Source organism: Leptodactylus fuscus, chromosome 8 (assembly GCF_031893055.1).
Source record: "Leptodactylus fuscus isolate aLepFus1 chromosome 8, aLepFus1.hap2, whole genome shotgun sequence".
Taxonomy (NCBI): Eukaryota; Metazoa; Chordata; class Amphibia; order Anura; family Leptodactylidae; genus Leptodactylus; species Leptodactylus fuscus.
The window spans coordinates 72,320,845-72,339,321 of NC_134272.1; the positions used below are offsets into that span (position 1 = coordinate 72,320,845).

Genomic DNA, 18,477 nt, shown 5'->3' on the forward strand with positions numbered 1-18,477 from the left:
TTTACCATAGAAGTAAAGTGAATGAGATTTGAGTTAATCTCATTCACATTCAGGGAGAACAAAGCCTCAGCATGTTCATTATCAGCAGTGGAATTGCAAACAGTTTCTCTACAGATTTAAAAGGCAAAGAACAATGCATAGAAAAACAAAGCAACAATTCTATTAAAAAAAAACCATGAGAAAAGAAAGCAATGTGTATATACAGAGTTTTTTTTCCAGTGTTTTATTATGCGGTGCATAAGCAAAGGAATTGCAAGGCGACACCACTCTTTGGTCAAAAGACTGGAGTTGTCTCCAAAGTTGGTTGTGTGCAAGGGCCCTAAGATTACACAGGAAGACCTGTCCGTGTGGGCCATAGTACTCAGACCGAATCACGCGCACAGGAGTCACTTATGATGTGGGCTCCTGATCGCTACAGTAATGAAGTTACAGCTTTATGTCCATTTAGTACAATAGCAATCAGGAACTCGCATCAAAAGTGACCGTGATACAGTGACCTCTGCGCACATGGCTAAGTCCAGGTACTATAAACCACATGGATGAGACTCGGCTGTGTGCAAGGGCCCTACGACAAATCTGTATATGCTGTTAAAACACCTGCAGTGCAAATTGTCCCATAGTGCAGGTTTTCTATTCACACTTTATGCAGCAGTTTTTTGGGTGCAGCTCTTAAGCTTTGTAATGCATAGAGTAAAAGCAGAGATATTTGCATATATTTACATACAATTACTCAATGAATTCTGCTCCAGCAGTACATTTTTAGCACTGTTTAATTATACTTACCTCCTCCAGGGTTGTTTTTTTTTTTTTCATGCTAATCCCAACGGCAAGGTTATGTGATGGAAAACAGCACTTGGCCCTCTGCCTCTTCTCCCGTTTCTGCAGGTAGTTACCTTTGCTTTTGGGGCTGGCAAGCTATAGTAAAGTCAGCCCCAATAGCACAGGTGACCGGTGGTGAAAATGGAGAACAGGAGAAGCCACCTGGGAGATGGGTGCTGGTACCAATCATGTAACCCATAGTTGGAACTAGCCAAGACCCCTGCGGAAATGAGTAAATTAACACTCTCTGGATTGACTTACTTGATTACTCTAGATGATGAGCCAGCCTCTCATAGCACAGTTAGTCAGTTCACACGTGAAAACCGCCTAGCTTATTTGTGCGAGGTAAAAAACCTCGAGGAGTTTTTTTGACGCTGTTTTTTGCATTCCACGCGGTTTTTGACGAGGTTTTTGACGCGGTTTTCGCTAGCGGTTTTCGCTAGGGTTTTTTTTTCCTATATGTGCTATAGAAACTGCAGGCGAAAACCGCGCGGTTTTTTGCAGAAAACCGCGCGGTTTTGTGTGCAAAAAAACCGCGCGGTTTTTTACCGCGCGGTTTTCGCCTCCCATTCACTTCTATGCAATTCTTCAGGCGTTTTCCGCCTGAAGAAAGGTCATGTCGCTTCTTCAGGCGGAAAACGCTAGGAGGAAAAAAAAAGCTAGTGGTCTACATAGACCACCATGTTAAAGGAGAGGTTTTTGAAGCGAATTCCGCTGTCAAAAACCTCCCCTTTGCCCACGTGTGAACTAGCCCTTACTTACCTGTGAGATCAGAGGAGGAGGCGGAGCGACTCGTGTGTCAAAATTATAGTTCCAATCACATGACCTGGTGGTCAGAACCAGGCCAGAGCCCCCAGATCTACCATTGATAGTCCATTGCATCAGATAACTTAATCTAAACTCCCTGGACAACCCCTTTAATGGCTGTGCAGTAACATCAAAGCTACATGGCCAGTAATGATATCCAGCTGCAGAGGCGGTGCTAGGGAGGAAATGGCATAGACTTCCATTCTAGGGCCCAAGCCCCACAAAATGTGGAAAAGCTGCTTTTTTTTTTTTTTTTGTTTTAGCCAAACCCAGATGTGGCTACCAAAGGAATAGGAAATACATAGGAGGCTCCTATACTTCTACCTTCTGTTCATTCTATCCGCAACTTAAAAAATGAGCTTTTCTACAATGTGGGGCCTTAGCCTAACTCATGGCAGAAACTTATGTGTAATAATAAATAGGTCAGGCTGAAGCCCCCCAAATCTCAGTCTGTCCACATTGGCACAGTGTGGCGGGCAAGGCGCAGGTTGGGATTTGCGGCATACATTTGATGCAAAAAAGAGCCTCAATATCATCATTCTATGCCAGAAAACTGCATATACCTGGATGAGGCTACAGCTGCCTTCACTTCTCTGTAATATTAGATTTAGCTGGACATCTTTACAACTCTGCAGCAACAGCAACACCATGGCCAGTGATGATGTCCAGTTGAAATGAAGTGAAAGTATTGGAGACTGGGCACTGCATGCAGCTATAACCGCATCCAGCTACACCAGGTGTCACCGCTATAACAGCAGAACCTCATGGCCAGTAATGTGAAAGCACCTATTGTCACCTTGCAGAAAAGCTGCTTTTTTTGTTGCAGATTTTGCTGTGTTTTTTGGAGCCAAAGCCAGTAGTAGGTTTAGCAGAAGGGAGAAGTATAAGGTTCCATTCACATGGAGGAAAATGGCACTTTATTTGGTGCTGAATTTTCCACGTTGAAAAAAAAGCCTCCCATTGACTTTAATAGGTGCGGCTAGCTTTTTTTTCTGCTAGTGGAAAAAAAACTAGCGAACCCATTGAAATCAATGGGAGGCGCTTTTTTTTTCAGCATAGAAAATTCAACGCCAAATAAAGTGCCATTTTCCTCCGTGTAAATGGACCCTAAGAACTTCCTATATATTTCCCAATCCTTCTCAGCCACTACTAGTTTGGACTTTTAAAAAAAAATGTAACGTAACTTTCCACAGGGTGCAGCCTTAGCCTAACTTTGTCCGAAACACTGTAGAGTTTCCAGGGTTCAACATAGTAACATAAGCTACTCATTACTGCAATTATAATCTGCATGCAATTTTGCAGTAAAAAAAAACACTGTGTAAATGCAGCTTTAACTTTTGCACCGCAAACCGGGTGCACACAGAGAAACCTGCAGGTGAGTCACATTAGAAACCACCTGATTTCGGGTGTTGTTTCACAGAGGATTGTGGGATTCCCTGGCAGGATTCAACAGCGTGTTCACACTGTGTGTCTGCAGCCTAAGATTCCATTCCCACGGAGTAACGCGGCGCTCATTCTGACATGTAAACTCGTGTCAGAGTCAGCGCTTCAAAACAGAATCCCTTTGACTTCAATGGGATCCGTCTTACACGTACTACATATTGAAGTCAATGGGATTCTGTTTTGAAGCGCTGACTTGACACCAGTTTACGTGCCAGAATCAGCGCTGCATTACATCGTGTGCACGGGCCCTAACACTACTATTGCACAAGCATTTGTGGCTGCTGCTCATGATGTGCTCCCTATGGCCTGGTGCACTCAGCATTTTCAATGGCCCTGTCCTATTGTAAAAGAATGTCCTGCTAACACAGTGTGAACAGAGCTGAACCTCTTTACAAGTGCTGCAATTTGCAGCCCCCTTTAAAACATAGTTAGAAGTAGTGAGAAATGACAGTAAATTCATTTATTTATTAACAACATACTCAACATACTCATATTTCATCTTCATTAGATCCTCATCCATAGCCACAAAGAGCAACATAAAAAAATTCTGACCATATATACATATAAATCCAGGATACACAGCTACTCGTACAACGAATCATTTTCACTAAACGACAATTTTTGTGTTTTTACTATCAGTATTTCTTATAATCTCTTATAATCTGGTCATATGACAATCTATTCATATATTAAACTTCATGAACTTGGAAATATCAGAGAATTTCTAACATTTTGTTCAAATTTTCAATAGCCTTAAAACACAAACAGGAATAAAAATAGAAACATTACCAAACATTTAAGAATTTCACATAGAAAGAAGTTATTAATATACCAAATCGTGCTTATACACTCCAGTGTGGGACTCTAGGGCTCATGGAAAATGGAAACTTTTGGAAAAAAATGGAATACTTGTGTAACCTTAAGGGTAAGTTCACACGGGGGTTTTTTGGTCAGGATTTTGAGGCCGTATCCGCCTCAAAATCCTGACCAAAAAGACAGTTCCCATTGAAATCAATGGGAACTGGTCAGTTCTTTTTTTCGGGGAGCCATTTGTTGTAGCTCCCGGAAAAAGAAGCGACATGCTCATTCTTTAAGGCAGATTCGCCTGGTGACATCCGCCTGAAGACGCTCCCTCCTCCTGACTAGGCCCATTGATTTGGGCCTAATCCGGAGCGGAGTGCACGATGCACTGCACCGGTATCCAGTCACAGCTGCCCGTATTTTGGACCGGAACCTGAAGCGGCCTCCACCTCAGGTTCCGGTCCAAAAAACTTCGTGTGAACTTACCCTAAAGGGGTTGGCTCTGTCATTCCAAATTTCTATAAAGCCTTGATTTGCTCCCCGGGGCCTTGGCCTATAATAGAAGTCCATGAAGACTTTTACAATCACTTTAATAAAGAACTAAAATTTGGAAACACATTAACTTTCACAAGGGTTGGAGTAAATCTACACTAATAGTTAGACATAAACATATTATTTTTGGCACTGTTTTCACTTAACGATCGGGCAGAGCGAGGTTTTCATAATTGCATTCCTCTTCCTCCTTGCTCAGAGCTGATCTGTATGATCATGGGAGAAAGTGAAGCTAAACGTGTACATGACGCAGCTATATTCTTGCATCCATCGTGATCCTGGTTGCTGTATATCTTGCATGGGCACTTTATGTGTCTGTAACATCACAAACGGTCTGTTCCCTGTTGTCCTACAGCGGCACAATATGGGGTATTTCTGCCCCTGTGTGCTGGTAGGACAGGCGGATTTTTAATTAGCCAATTCATTAATCATGGCTTGCCCTATAAGAGGGCCCAAGAACCTCCCTCCTGCGTGTTTTTTTCTGTCCTGTGTGACCGGACAGGTGGTGAGGAGGCCTGTGGCCTCCTGCGGGGTTGGAAGAAGGTGTCTGTTAACCCTTATTCTCCCCCTTTTTTCTCTTTCCCTTTTCTTTCCTCCTGAGAGAAAGGCGCTGGGTCAGGGAGACAATTAAGTTCTCTTATTCAAGGGCGCATTCCAAGAGGTTGGTTTCCACCTCCTGGGCAGAGACAAAAGCCTTGTCTCTAAGTCAAATTTGCTGCTGCATATTGGTAGTGGACTACATCTCGTCCAGACAACAACTAAGGCTCGCCTCAGAGGCAACCCTTGTGTCCCACACTCGGACTTCAGAAGCTACTGCTTTTGGTCACGGTTTAAATGCAGTTGGTGGTGAGGACCCACCCTAGGGGATTATTTGCTAACTCCCCATATTGTGCCGCTGTAGGACGACAGGGAACGAAGGATTATGAAGATAATCTTGTTTCCCTTAGTCCTAACAGCGGCACAAGACTTCCCGCCCGGAAGAATTTTGTCATTGTAATAAGTATACTATGCTACCTATGTATAATTAGGTTACTTTTGTATATACACGCAGGGGAGAGGTTCTTGGGCCCTCTTATAGGGCAAGCCATGATTAATTAATTGGCTAATTAAAAATCCGCCTGTCCTACCAGCACACAGGGGCAGAAATACCCCATATTGTGCCGCTGTTAGGACTAAGGGAAATAAGATTATCTTCATAATCCTTCGTTCTCACATGGAAATTTGCAGCAGATTTGGCCCCCGAATCCGGAGCAGATTCATCCTGGATTCCACCTCTCATTCTTTTCAATGGGAGGCAGAGATTGCAACAGGATGTGGAACAAAAAGAAGCGTCCTGCTCGATCTTGCTGCAGATTCCGTGACTCATTCAGCTGCGGTATGAGGCTCCCTCCTGATTAGGTCCATTCATCCAGACCTAATCAGGAGCGGGATGCCCGACCAAATGGCTATGCACTGCATCAGCATCCTGTCACGGCGAAAATGCCAGCTGCAGAAAATAAAGACCCCATCATGGGAACGTCACCATTCAAAAATTTTGATACTGGGACTCCTCTATCTCTTGCCCACAAATGTTAGCAAGTATGGGTTAGTACTAGAGATGAGCGAGTACTGTTCGGATCAGCCGATCCGAACAGCACGCTCCATAGAAATGAATGGAAGCACCTGGTACTTCCACTTTGACGGCGGGCGGCTGCCTAACCCCCCACGTGCCGGCTACGTCCATTCATTTCTATGCGAGTGTGCTGTTCGGATCGGCTGATCCAAACAGTACTCGCTCATCTCTAGTTAGTACATCAGTCTTAATAATCATCCAGACCAGCATGAGTTTAAAATTCGTAAGAGCGTTGTGCCCCTTTGACGCATTCTTGGGTGGTCCATGAGCCAGAAACTGAAATCTAGATCATGGTGGAGCTGGCACAGATTTCAGTCATTATTGCGCCAATTTGATGGCAGAAAATCATTTCAATTTGTCTTAAAAAGTGGCAATTGAGGCATAAATGCAGAAAATTGTGTAGAAAATTTGTGAATTTTCAGTGGCACTAAACAAGGGTTATTTAAATCAATATCTTCTAGCCATTGTACATATGTGGCCATGGGCGTATCCAATTGTAGATTCATATGTATTATATGTGGGGCTGTTTGGAGTGGTTGCCCCCACTACCTATATTAGGCCATTTTACTTGTCCTTGCAGAATCTACCTGTTTTATCTCCCTGAATATCCATATACAGTATATAGTGATTTTGTCCTGAGCAGGTTTCTGTACATATAACTACAACATTGAACATTTGGTTCTATAACGTGGTGTATGGTGGCAGCCTGCGGCTTATTATTGTCCTTGCTGACAAATGACATCGGGATAAGTCATTGGACTGCACTCGCTTCAAGGTCTGAATTACACAAAAATTCTGCACACCACACATTGTACTCCAGTGTTAACCTCTGACATATGACATTACATGATGAAACATACAAGCAACTTTGTAATGCACATTGTGTTTCAGTTCCTTGCCACTTCCAAGATCTCCATGCTGTTTGCTAAGCTAGTCCAGCTCACGGCGTGGTCTCCAATAATACACATACACCTGTAGCAGTCAGGGATTTTTAACCTCTGAAAGTACCGATAGCAAAAAGAGATCTTGAAAAAGATTAGGAAATTAAAGGGTTTTTTGTCATAAGTATGTGATCGTCAGAGTCCATTTCCCCAGACCAACTTGGATCAGCCTCTGGGTGCTGGAAGCTGCTGGAGGACAAGGTGCGCATGTAGTCCTATTTAAGGAATAGGAACATTGCAGCAGCTACATCCACTGCATAGTTGTGCTTCTAGGGAATTGCAGCATCGCTCCTATTATTTGCATAGGAGTGGTGCTGCACGCGTTCCTTGTTCACTTGCAGCTTCCGGCACCCAGAGATTTGTGCAGGGTCAGGGTGTGCGTCCCCGACAGATCACATACTGATGATCAGTATGAAAAAAACATCTCATTCTTGAAAACCCCTTTAAAATAAACTACTGTATATAATGAGGCTGCAAAACTTTTCATCATGCAATAAATAAGGGGTATTCCCATTTTATAAAGTTATGGCATATCGCTAGGATATCATGATCAGTGAGGGTCCAACCTACAAGACAATCATTGTGTAACACTGTGTCCCCTTCACTTCTTTAACATGCAACACCTGCTGTGCAGGGAACTGGATCACAGCTCTATTCAAGTGAGTGGGACCGGCTGCAATTTCCTGCAGAGTCAAAAACAAAGCTCCTCAAGGAAAACGTAGAAGGGGATACAGGGCTAAACCAGTGCTTTAGCCTGTTCATTTTCAGGCTTAGATGCCCATGGATCATAAAGTGTTGATATATTTTAGCACAGTGGCGTAACTAGGAATGGCCGGGCTCCAAGGCAAACCCCGGCTCACGTGATGTCTGAGACGTCACCAAGTAGGCCCGAAGACTTCCTGAGCCCAGGAGAGGTAAGTAACAGTGCTTTTTGTGTTTCCTCACCTCCCCTGGGCCTCTAATCATTATACTCGGGGATCTGCAAAGACCCCTGAATATAATGATAGAGGTGTTTGTAGGGTTTGCCTTACTTACCGATCTCTTCCTGCTCGCAGCCGCCCTCGCAGAAGGAGAAGTGCTGGCAGCCATGAGCAGGAGCGAGGATTGGTAAATAAATAGGGCCCGTTACCTGGTGGAGTTACTCCAGCAGGTAATGGCCTATTAAAAAAACAAAAACAAAACATCAGGGGCTTGCCAGGCCCCCTAATGTCCCGGGCCCTGTAGTAGTCACTACTGCGGCTACCACGGTAGTTACCCCCCTGTTTTAGCAATATTCCATCACTTTATGAGACTACATTCACTTGTGGGATATCTACATCCAGATATCCTGCAACAGACATGCCCATGGTGTTTTTCACCATGAGTTTAACCCCTGAGGCTACAGTGATTTTCATCCATTGTATAGAAAACTATCGCAGAATCTGCATTCAATTCTATCCACTTTACTGCTACTGTCATTCCCAGCAGGTTAGCTATCGGATTGGTTTCACACATGATTTCATGTATGTCACCAAGCTAAGATGGAGTGAATTATGGAAAACCCTTTTAAGTATGGCCAAAAATATTCCTTGAGTAGATCTAGGTTGCATTTAGCAGCAGGCCAGACTGGCACCAACATCACATAAGGCCAGTTTGTGTATTTGACCAATGCCAATTGACTAATAAATTGGGACCGGTATAATCCCATGGACCTGAGCTGATGTCTTAGACTTCACATTGAATAATTTACTATATATAGCACACATTACATGATTCTATACAGTATATACACAGACGCATCCATGTGATCGCATAGGACTGGGAAGATTTGCCACCAGCTCCCATCTGTTAGAATCAGGATTGTACTTCTCTACGCTCTTCAGGTAGGTTCCTTTAGACCAGGAGTAGCCGCCAGTGATGTATAGAAATCCGTTCATGACAATCGCCCCACACTCCATCCTCCGCTCCATAGTTGGCGCCAGCTCTACCCATTTGCTGGTTTCAAAATCAAAGCAGTCAGTAATTGTAGTCTGTCCTCCGACCAGATACAGCTTATTGTGTAGTGCAACGGAACATAGACCATACTCTGAGGAAGGAGAAAGACAGACGTGACTGTTACCCAAGACATTTGTATTGATAACCTATCAAACCCATTTACTATAATCAAGTAAGGCTTAATGCACACGACCCTAGTTTTGAGCTATATGCTATCCATTTTTACGAATCTGTGACAACAGGATAGCATATAGGTCTATTCATTCCAATGGTCCCATACATATGTCTGTAGTCATCAAAGATCAGTGTCTGGGCTGTAGAAATAAGCCACAAAATATTGCGCAGGTTCCATTCCTCTCCGTTTTTGCAGCTTGGTTCATACATCCAAATGTAGGTCCGTGAAAAACATGGACCGCACATAGATGCCAATTTGTGTCCTGTACCCATAAAATCTGGATTATCGGACATATTTTGTCCATGGATTATACATAGAACTCCTCGGTGTATTTTGCAATGTCGCAATTCCAGCATTTAAAGGGATTAAAAAAAAACATTAAAATCTTTTTTTTCTAGTTGACACGTTAGAATAGCCTTAAGAAAGGCTATTCTTCTACTATCTTTACATGTCTTCTTCACGCCGCCGTTCGGTTAAAAATTCATTTTTCGTCGGTATGCAAATGAGTTCTCTTGCAGCACTGGGGGCGGGCCCCAGCTCTCAAACAGCACTGGGGGTGTCCCCAATGCTGCGAGAGAACTCTCCACAGCGCCGCTTCCATCTTCTTCTAGGACGTCCTCTTCATGCGTCTTCTTCCGGCGCTGGGGTCACATTTGTATGCAGTTGGCTCCGCCATCGGGCCGCAGGCAAAGCCGAATGCACATGCTGGCGGCCATTTTTTTGTGGCCGCTTGTGCGAGCATGCGCAGTACGCTCCTGTAGTTCTATGGTGTACAGAGCATACTGCGCATGCTCGCATAAGCGGCCACACAAAAAATGGCCGCTGGCATGTGCATTCGGCTCTGCCTGCGGCCCGATGGCAGAGCCGACTGCGCAGGCGCACAAGTGTGACCCCAGCGCCGGAAGAAGACGCATGAACAGGACGTTCCAGAAGAAGATGGAGGCAGCGCTGGAGAGTTCTCTCCCAGCATTGGGGACACCCCCAGTGCTGCGAGAGAACTTATTTGCATAATGACAAAAAATTGATTTTTAACCGAACGGCAGGGCAAAGAAGACAACTAAAGGTAGGAGAAGAATAGCCTTTCTTAAAGGGGTTGTCCCATCACAAGGATCCTATCTATACTGCTTGTTAATGTGGATGTAAGACTTTTCCTAAATACAATGCTTCAGCAAAACTGCTTTGTTTGTCCACTATCTTACTTTATTCATTTCTCTGTTGGCACATCCCTTGACTTATCTGGTCAAAAGTCAAGTGATTTATCTTCCTACACTCAAGGGGGAGGGAGGAGGGGCTAAGTGCACGGGAGGGAGCCTGGAGGGTGGGGGGGTTAGTTTACACTTGGGGGGGGAGGGGCCACCAATACAGACCCGGTATCCGCTGTAATAGAGAGGCGGATGCCGGGTAGTGTAGACGCCAGCACAGGTGCCTTCAACATCGCTACGCTCCTGCCCTGCATGAAGCCAGCGGCAGGAGCGATGCTGCTATTCCGGAGAGGGGGGGGGTTCCGGAGGAGCGGAACAGCAGCATCGCTCCTGCCGCTGCTGGCTTCATGCAGGGCAGGAGCGTAGCGATGTTGCAGGCACCTGTGCCGCCATCTACACTCCCCGGCATCCGCCTCTCTATTACAGCGGATGCCGGGTTTGTATTGCATTGTGAAGGCTATATGTCCGATGCCTAGCTGCATCAGGAGAGCACACGCAGGGCCAGCGGCATAGAAGCGACGACTTCTAGCCACTGGCTTTGCATATGTAACCCCGCCCACCAATGACGCAACAAAGCTGGAAGAAAGAAGAAATTACAGCAGCGAAGACTGGCGAGTATGCGACGTGGGAATACCCCTTTAAGGCTATTCCGACATGTCAAAGAGAAAAAAAAAAAGTTTTTAATGGTAGAATCCCTTTAAGCGTTGCACATACCTGGATGTGGACACACGGATAAGATGCTCCATTCATTTAATTCAGAGCGAAAGCTCTGGATTTTATCATAAGTGCAGCTCCCTCTATATCCAAAGTGTCCTCCGCTGACATAGATGACATCCCGCAGCACACACGCAGTTGCGTTCCCAACACCTATCAAAAGAATAGAGTCAAATCTATAATTCCCTCCGACCAATACACAAGTGATAAAAAGCTGATGAATGACACAATAATGTACAAAAATGGATAAACCGCAAATGACACAATTCTTTACATAGAAATTATATTACATTTTCTTATATTGAATCAAAACTAATTGAAATCTATTTTCTTGAAGACAATAACAAACAATACAACATATAGGATAACAGTGAGACATGGTATAGAGAGGATGTTTGGTCCTATAAAGATGTGATGTGAGCGTTAGGCTGGATCGGTGATAGGCGCCAATAGCCATTGCACCAGAGAGGGATAATGTGCATAAGGGCCAGAACCGGCCAACCTACATGTTATCAGGAGTCATGAGCAGACACTGGACAAGGGGGTAACAAACCATGACAGGACACGAGAGGAAGAAACACTAGAGGGGGATAAGGGAAGACAGAAAGAAGGCCTAAGGACTAATGGTACCCCAACAAGGGGCTCCACAGAGAGGTCATCAAGAGAAGAGCAAATTCGTTAGATTCCCTGAACAATATCCAAGGCTGCAAGAGTGTCTACCTCCTGGAGGAGCTGGGGAAGCTTCCTGGGAGAGATCCTGGAGCAACTCCACAAAAGTGGGAGTACCTCTAGTGCACCCGATGCCTAGGGATGATCGATCGGGCAGTCATAAGAAAGTGCCGTAGGTGATCCGTATTCACAGTAGAACCCAGTGTCCCAAAAGGGTTTAATCGTGTCAAATTCCCACCAGATTCGCAGAAGGGTCCCTCTCTGTGATCCATACCGCCCTGAAACATTAGGGTAAAACTTACGGGGGAGTGGGGGTCTGGACAGAATTGTGTGTGTGGGGTCCGTGCAGAATTCGTGGGGGGGTCTGGACAGAATTGAAGTTGGTCGAAAGGAGGCAGCGGAGAGTTCCTGGTAACCTAATAAAATCGCACGTCATCGCTGTCACACCAGCTCAGGAACCGGCGGACAGAGCAGTCTGGCAGGAATATTGGAAAGTGGAAAAGGGGGCTTAAATTTCATTTATATTCAAACCAAACCCACTCCCCTATTCAGAGGCGTTAGTCCTGGGGTAGGGAACATACGGCTCTCCAGCTGTTGCAAAACTACAACTCCCAGCATTCATACTTGCTCTGCTGTTTTTGGAACTCCAATAGAAGTGAATGGAGCATGATGGGAGTTGTAGTTTCACAGCAGCTGGAGAGCCGAAGGTTCCCTACCCCTGCCATAGACTATAGGATCACATGAAGGCATTTGCAGCAGAGGATATAGTGCGATTTTGGCTGGTTGAGACCAGCCTAAGTTGAGGGTTGACTGTATGGGACATTCATTTGTAGGTTTAGATATGACCAAGCGATCATAACCTGCCACTTCAGAAGTCTAAAACCTAATGTGTATGGTCGGCTTTACTCCTTGTAATGCCTAAAAATTCAAAGAGGATATAAAATAATCCCAGTATCCCATTCTCATTTAGGAAGATGAGCTATAGGAAGATGTTTGATGAGTCCTTCCACTGTGGTGCTGCTTTAGCTGTAACATGGAGGAAATGTTATAGTGACGCGATGTTTCCCTGGATAATATAAGAGCAGCTTTGCAGGGTAGAGTAGGCAAAAATGGGGGGAGGGGGTTTCACACAATATATTCCAGTGCCATTCCCTGCTTTGTTTTGCCTTTTGTAATATGTTGTATTGAAAATTGAGAGATATTAGGTGATGTTAACACCATAAGGTGTATATACTGGGTGTATATACTGACCTATGCACCAGATATATGGACACATTACCTTTGAAAAGAAAAAAAAAACCCATAGAATACCGCATACTTTGGTTTTTTTGCAGAATACTTTTTTTTTTTTTTATTGGAAAGCATAGTCTGAACAACACAGTAAAAAATATATATGCTCCCATTGGACACTCTTAGAAGTCTATGGATATGTTAGCTATATATGCTTTAAATCATTGCGGTAGTAATGAGGACCTTTCACGTCCTTATATACTACTAGAAAGACGACTGCATCTGAACTCAAGGGCTTTCCTGGTATGGGCCCCTATACACTGTTATCTCCCCACTGTCAGATGGGCAGGCCTAACAGCCTAGTGTCATTTCTGGTCTGTGAGGAACACCACCACCCATGACAGTATTATTCCATAGACTTGTACTGTCAGGGGTGGCGTTCCTCACTGCTCAGCGATGACGCTATGCTGTAAGGCCCACCCATCTGACAGTGGGGAGATATCAGTATACCAAGGCACATACCGGGAAAGCAGACAGTGCACTGAATTCAGCACACTGTCAGCTTTATAGCGGCATATAATACTGCGCATCGATGAGGACATGAAAGATCCCCTTTAACACCTCCACCATCCCCAATTCTTTGCATCCTTCAATAGGACCTGCTCCGCTCCACTGATTTTTTTCCTCTAGCCGTTACCATTCCTGAGCAACCAGTGCAGTTACTTTCACCACCTGATATGCTAATGAGCTCTCTACCGTCAGGTGGGCAGTCCCAGATTATCTGCTCCATTTTAGGACTGCCCACCTGACAGCAGAGAGCCTAATTAGCATATCAGGTGCACTGGTTGCTCAGGAAAAGTAACAGCTAGAGAAAAAATTCCAACTGCACCTGAATCAGTTGAACAGAGCTTATTGAACAATGCAAAAAGCTGGAATTGGTGGAGAAGGTGGAAGGTCTCGCCTGACAGCAGAGATTATAATTGTGCCGAAAACAGAACAACAGAAATAATAGTTTGGGAACGGTCAAGGATAGAGAAAGAAATTCTAACTGCGCCAGAATCAGTGGAGCGGCCTCTATTGCAGGATACAAAGAGTTGGAGTTGGTGGAAGTTCCTCTTTAAAGGGATTCTACCATTAAAACACATTTATTTCTCGTTGGCACGTAGGAATAGCCTTTAGAAAGGCTAGTCTCCTAACTTTAGATGTTTTCTCCGCGCCGCCGTTTGGTTTAAATCCCGCACATGCCCACAGGTCACAAGAAAATGGGCGATTACTTACTTATTTACTCGGGCTCTGCTGAGGCCTACAAGTTTGACCGCCTGCGCTGGAAGAACACACGTGAAGAGGACGTTCCTGAAGAAGATAGAGGCGTCACTGGAGAGTTCTCTCGCAGCACTGGGGATGCCCCCAGTGCTGTTTGAGCACTGGGGCCCGCCCCCAGTGCTGCGAGAGAACTCATTTGCATACTGACAAAACCCGGAATTTCTACGGAACGGTAGCGCGGAGAAGACTTCTAAAGGTAGGAGAAGAATAGCCTTTCTTAAGGCTATTCCTACGTGTCAACGAGAAAAAAGTGTTTTAATGGTAGAATCCCTTTAACTTAATATTGGTACATGCATAATTGTGAGTTATGGTGTATAAATGCTCTGGATAACATAATATACTTTTTCCGCATCTACATACCTTTAATCATGTTTGCAATGGGAAACCAGGCCTTCTTTAATGGATCATACAATTCTGCTTCATCGGCAGGAGCTCCTTTCCTGTAACCACCTAAGGCATAGACGCAGCCGCCCAGGGTGACGGAGCAGTGATAGTACCTTGCATTAAGCATAGGACATCCTTCTGTCCATTCATCCTTCTCTGTGTTATAAATCCACACAGTGCTCAGTGCCTCTATATTATCGGTCCTGTAGCCACCAGTGATATAGATGTTAGGTCCTAAACTGGTAGCACTGTAGCTCTCTCTGGTGTGGTCAGGCATGTCCGCTCCCTGAATCCAGTTGTTGCTTTCAGGATCCCAAATATGCACTTCAGCCAAGGGGTGCCAGTAGTAGCCCCCAACTACAAACATGTTGGCTGTCGATCTTTTGGGAATTTCTTCCGTTTGAGTCCGTAAAGAATAGTAGAGCAAAGATTGTATCTTATTTTCGTTGAGTAAGTGCTTCTTGTGCAACTCCACCGAGGTCCTGAGATATTCGTCATTTATATCAACTTTAATACATTCCAATAGTTCATAAATATGTTCTATGCGATTACTGGAATCATGTGTGACCCATCTAACCAGAGCTTGGAGAAGATCGTCCACTGTCCACACATTGAGGTTCTTCTGAGTCAAGACATACATCAACTTCTCCAAACTGAGATCCACAAACTCATCTTCAGTCCAAACTTCTTGAAACCTAGAAACCATGATTCTTCTAGATTCCTTCTCCAAAGATGGACACGCGTGAAATTCAGCAAACGAATGCATTCCCAAACAGTTGTCAACATCCAGATGTCTGACCAGGAACTGTTCACATGCCTCTTTGACTGACACGAAGTGCATCTGGTCCGCGGCTTGGAGAAGACATTGGACATTCTTAGCGGTGATCTTGATCTGTGCACTGTACGTATAGTTCAGCAGCTCATCTAAGATGGCGTCATCAATACCTAGCAGCTCGATCTGATTGTTGGACTTTTCCTTCATATCCGCTGTGAACATCACCTTGAAGTAATGGCTACAGGCCGCCAGGGCAACTTTATGGCACCGAAAAATCTTACCGGAGGAGCTCACCATGGCGACGTCGGTGAATAGTCCTTCTTTATAAAATGTCCTAAAGGATTCGAGGAAGCCTACCTGGTACGTAGTGTCATTGTATAAAAGGCAGTAATCTTCAAGCTCCTTCTGTGACATGGCTGTAATATAACAAGATAGAAATATATTAACGCTTATCATACATGGACTGGACAATGAATACCAATACGCCCAAAACGTGACCCTATGATACCTTATACCAGGATACATTACTGAAAGCCCAGGGAAGAAGCCCCATTGTGCGTTGCTGTATACATTACAAGGTTACACAGTAGCATGGCACTATTTTAGAGTACATATGATACAATGTATTCTGGATACATTACCGCACGTTACTTGATCACTTGTTTTTCTAGTCTACAGAATATTCGGATTCAGCCTCATGGGGTTTTACCTATTTGCTTCCTAATAGTTTTCACCGGTGAAATCTGCAATCAGTATAAAACATCAGTCAATAGCGTCGTGTATTTACCCAACTATATCCCAAAATAATCTCTCCCCCCCCTCCCGCAGATTACCGCACGTCATAATAATAATAAAGACCACAATGAAATGCTATTGTGTGGGACGCCACGGCCGTAGGTGCAGGCTTCTGCGGTTATGTTGCTGTAAATAAAGCCAGGGTTGTAAGACATGACTGCAAAGCTCTTACCATCAATGCCTCCTCTTATCCACTAGCGGGATTAGCTGCGATCTGTCAGCCTCGGGATAAAGTCACCTCCCTCATACAATAACATTATGGCACGGAGCCACTGGCTACACGAGCATGCAAATCCCAGAAATAATATATCCGCTCTATAACTTCCTATCTACAGAGCATATGTGCCAAGTGATACTAGATACCGCTGCGGAGATGTCAGACCTGCTCCGTGTACATCCTAGTGTGAAATCCCATTCCCTTCTGTGCATTTTGTAACCCTTTGTCTTTCCATTGTCTCTTGAATGTATGGATTTAGCTCTGATCACCCTGCAGTACAAGCATTGGTACATGTATTTGCGTGCACGCAACGCACAACCTGCCTGTGCTTCATCATATGTCATTGTAGTATTTCATGCCTGATCTTTGTTTACCTGCGGAGGTCTCAGCCTGGGCTACGAAGTGTTAATGTCTTCTCAGCTGCTTGGCTGTTGCAGTGTTTCCCAGGCTGATGCCATTGGATACAGCGCCTCCTTGTTGACCATCTTTGGCATGAGCAGCACACAGGGATTTGGAATTGTAACGTTGCTTTGCAAAGGGGAGGGAATGTCACATCCTATTTTGGTATGCCAGCTGCTCCCCATCCCCTGCAATAATACACAGGATCCCTCTTCCCACCCCCAAAGGTCACTGGGACTCTCTTACACATCATATGATGACATATTGATTTTCTTATCCTATTACTATGTCAGGAATAATAACATGCACCTTTATATATTGGGAGTTATAGTGCACAAACATATATACCAATACAATATTATTAATGCTATGTATATTACGTGTGTATTGTGTGTCCATTACCTGCAGAATTGTGCGCTGCCAGGGGGGGGGGGGGTTGGGCTGCATGGGGGAAACTGGCTAATTCTGCTAGGATATCATAGTGTTCATTGTACATGCACTGTAACATCACTGTGTGTATTATCCTGTACTGTAACATCACTGTGTGTATTATCCCTGTACTGTAACATCACTGTGTGTATTATCCTGTACTGTGACATCACTGTGTGTATTATCCTGTACTGTGACATCACTGTGTGTATTATCTCTGTACTGTAACATCACTGTGTGTATTATCCCTGTACTGTGACATCACTGTGTGTATTATCCCTGTACTGTGACATCACTGTATGTATTATCCTGTACTGTGACATCACTGTGTGTATTATCCCTGTACTGTGACATCACTGTGTGTATTATCTCTGTATTGTGACATCACTATGTGTATTATCCCTATACTGTGACATCACTGTGTGTATTATCCCTGTACTTTGACATCACTGTGTGTATTATCCCTGTACTGTGACATCACTGTGTGTATTATCCTGTACTGTGACATCACTGTGTGTATTATCCCTGTACTGTGACATCTCTGTGTGCATTATCCCTGTACTGTGACATCACTGTGTGTATTATCCCTGTACTTTGACATCACTGTGTGTATTATCCCTGTACTGTGACATCACTGTGTGTATTATCCTGTACTGTGACATCACTGTGTGTATTATCTCTGTACTGTAACATCACTGTGTGTATTATCCCTGTACTGTGACATCACTGTGTGTATTATCCCTGTACTGTGACATCACTGTGTGTATTATCCTGTACTGTGACATCACTGTGTGTATTATCCTGTACTGTGACATCACTGTGTGTATTATCCCTGTACTGTGACATCACTGTGTGTATTATCTCGTGTATTATCTCTGTATTGTGACATCACTATGTGTATTATCCCTATACTGTGACATCACTGTGTGTATTATCCTGTACTGTGACATCGCTGTGTGTATTATCCCTGTACTGTGACATCACTGTGTGTATTATCCTGTACTGTGACATCACTGTGTGTATTATCTCTGTACTGTGACATCACTGTGTGTATTATCCCTGTACTGTGACATCACTGTGTGTATTATCCCTGTACTGTGATATCACCGTGTGTATTATCCCTGTACTGTGACATCACTGTGTGTATTATCCTTGTACTGTGACATCACTGAGTGTATTATCTCTGTACTGTGACATCACTGTGTGTATTATCTCT

At 44.3% G+C, this 18,477-nt stretch overlaps 1 protein-coding gene across 5 annotated transcripts; it reads right to left on the reverse strand.

Moving 5' to 3' along the window:
• Positions 1-3,525: 3,525 nt before the first annotated feature.
• Positions 3,526-16,949, reverse strand: KLHL23 (kelch like family member 23). Of its 5 annotated transcripts, none has more exons than XM_075284164.1 (4): positions 16,808-16,949; positions 14,623-15,837; positions 11,041-11,193; positions 3,526-9,040 (listed from the first exon to the last, which is right to left on the reverse strand). In XM_075284164.1, the coding sequence occupies exons 2-4, from the start codon at positions 15,833-15,835 to the stop codon at positions 8,730-8,732; spliced, it is 1,677 nt and encodes a 558-aa protein (XP_075140265.1). In that variant the 5' UTR covers positions 15,836-15,837; positions 16,808-16,949; the 3' UTR covers positions 3,526-8,729. The 5 variants fall into 5 exon arrangements, with proteins under 5 accessions (XP_075140265.1, XP_075140264.1, XP_075140266.1 ...); XM_075284163.1 differs by having other exon boundaries at positions 16,753-16,811; XM_075284165.1 differs by lacking the exon at positions 16,808-16,949 and adding an exon at positions 16,389-16,730.
• Positions 16,950-18,477: the final 1,528 nt, after the last annotated feature.

Excerpts from the sequence above, each read along its gene's own strand:
- KLHL23 (XM_075284163.1), bottom strand. The coding sequence starts at position 16,777 with ATGACATATGATGAAGCACAGGCAG. Across the intron at positions 15,838-16,752 it reads ATATGATGAAGCACAGGCAG|CCATGTCACAGAAGGAGCTT; the intron begins GTTGTGCGTTGC and ends GTTATATTACAG. Across the intron at positions 9,041-11,040 it reads ATCCGTGTGTCCACATCCAG|AGTATGGTCTATGTTCCGTT; the intron begins GTATGTGCAACG and ends CTCCTTCCTCAG.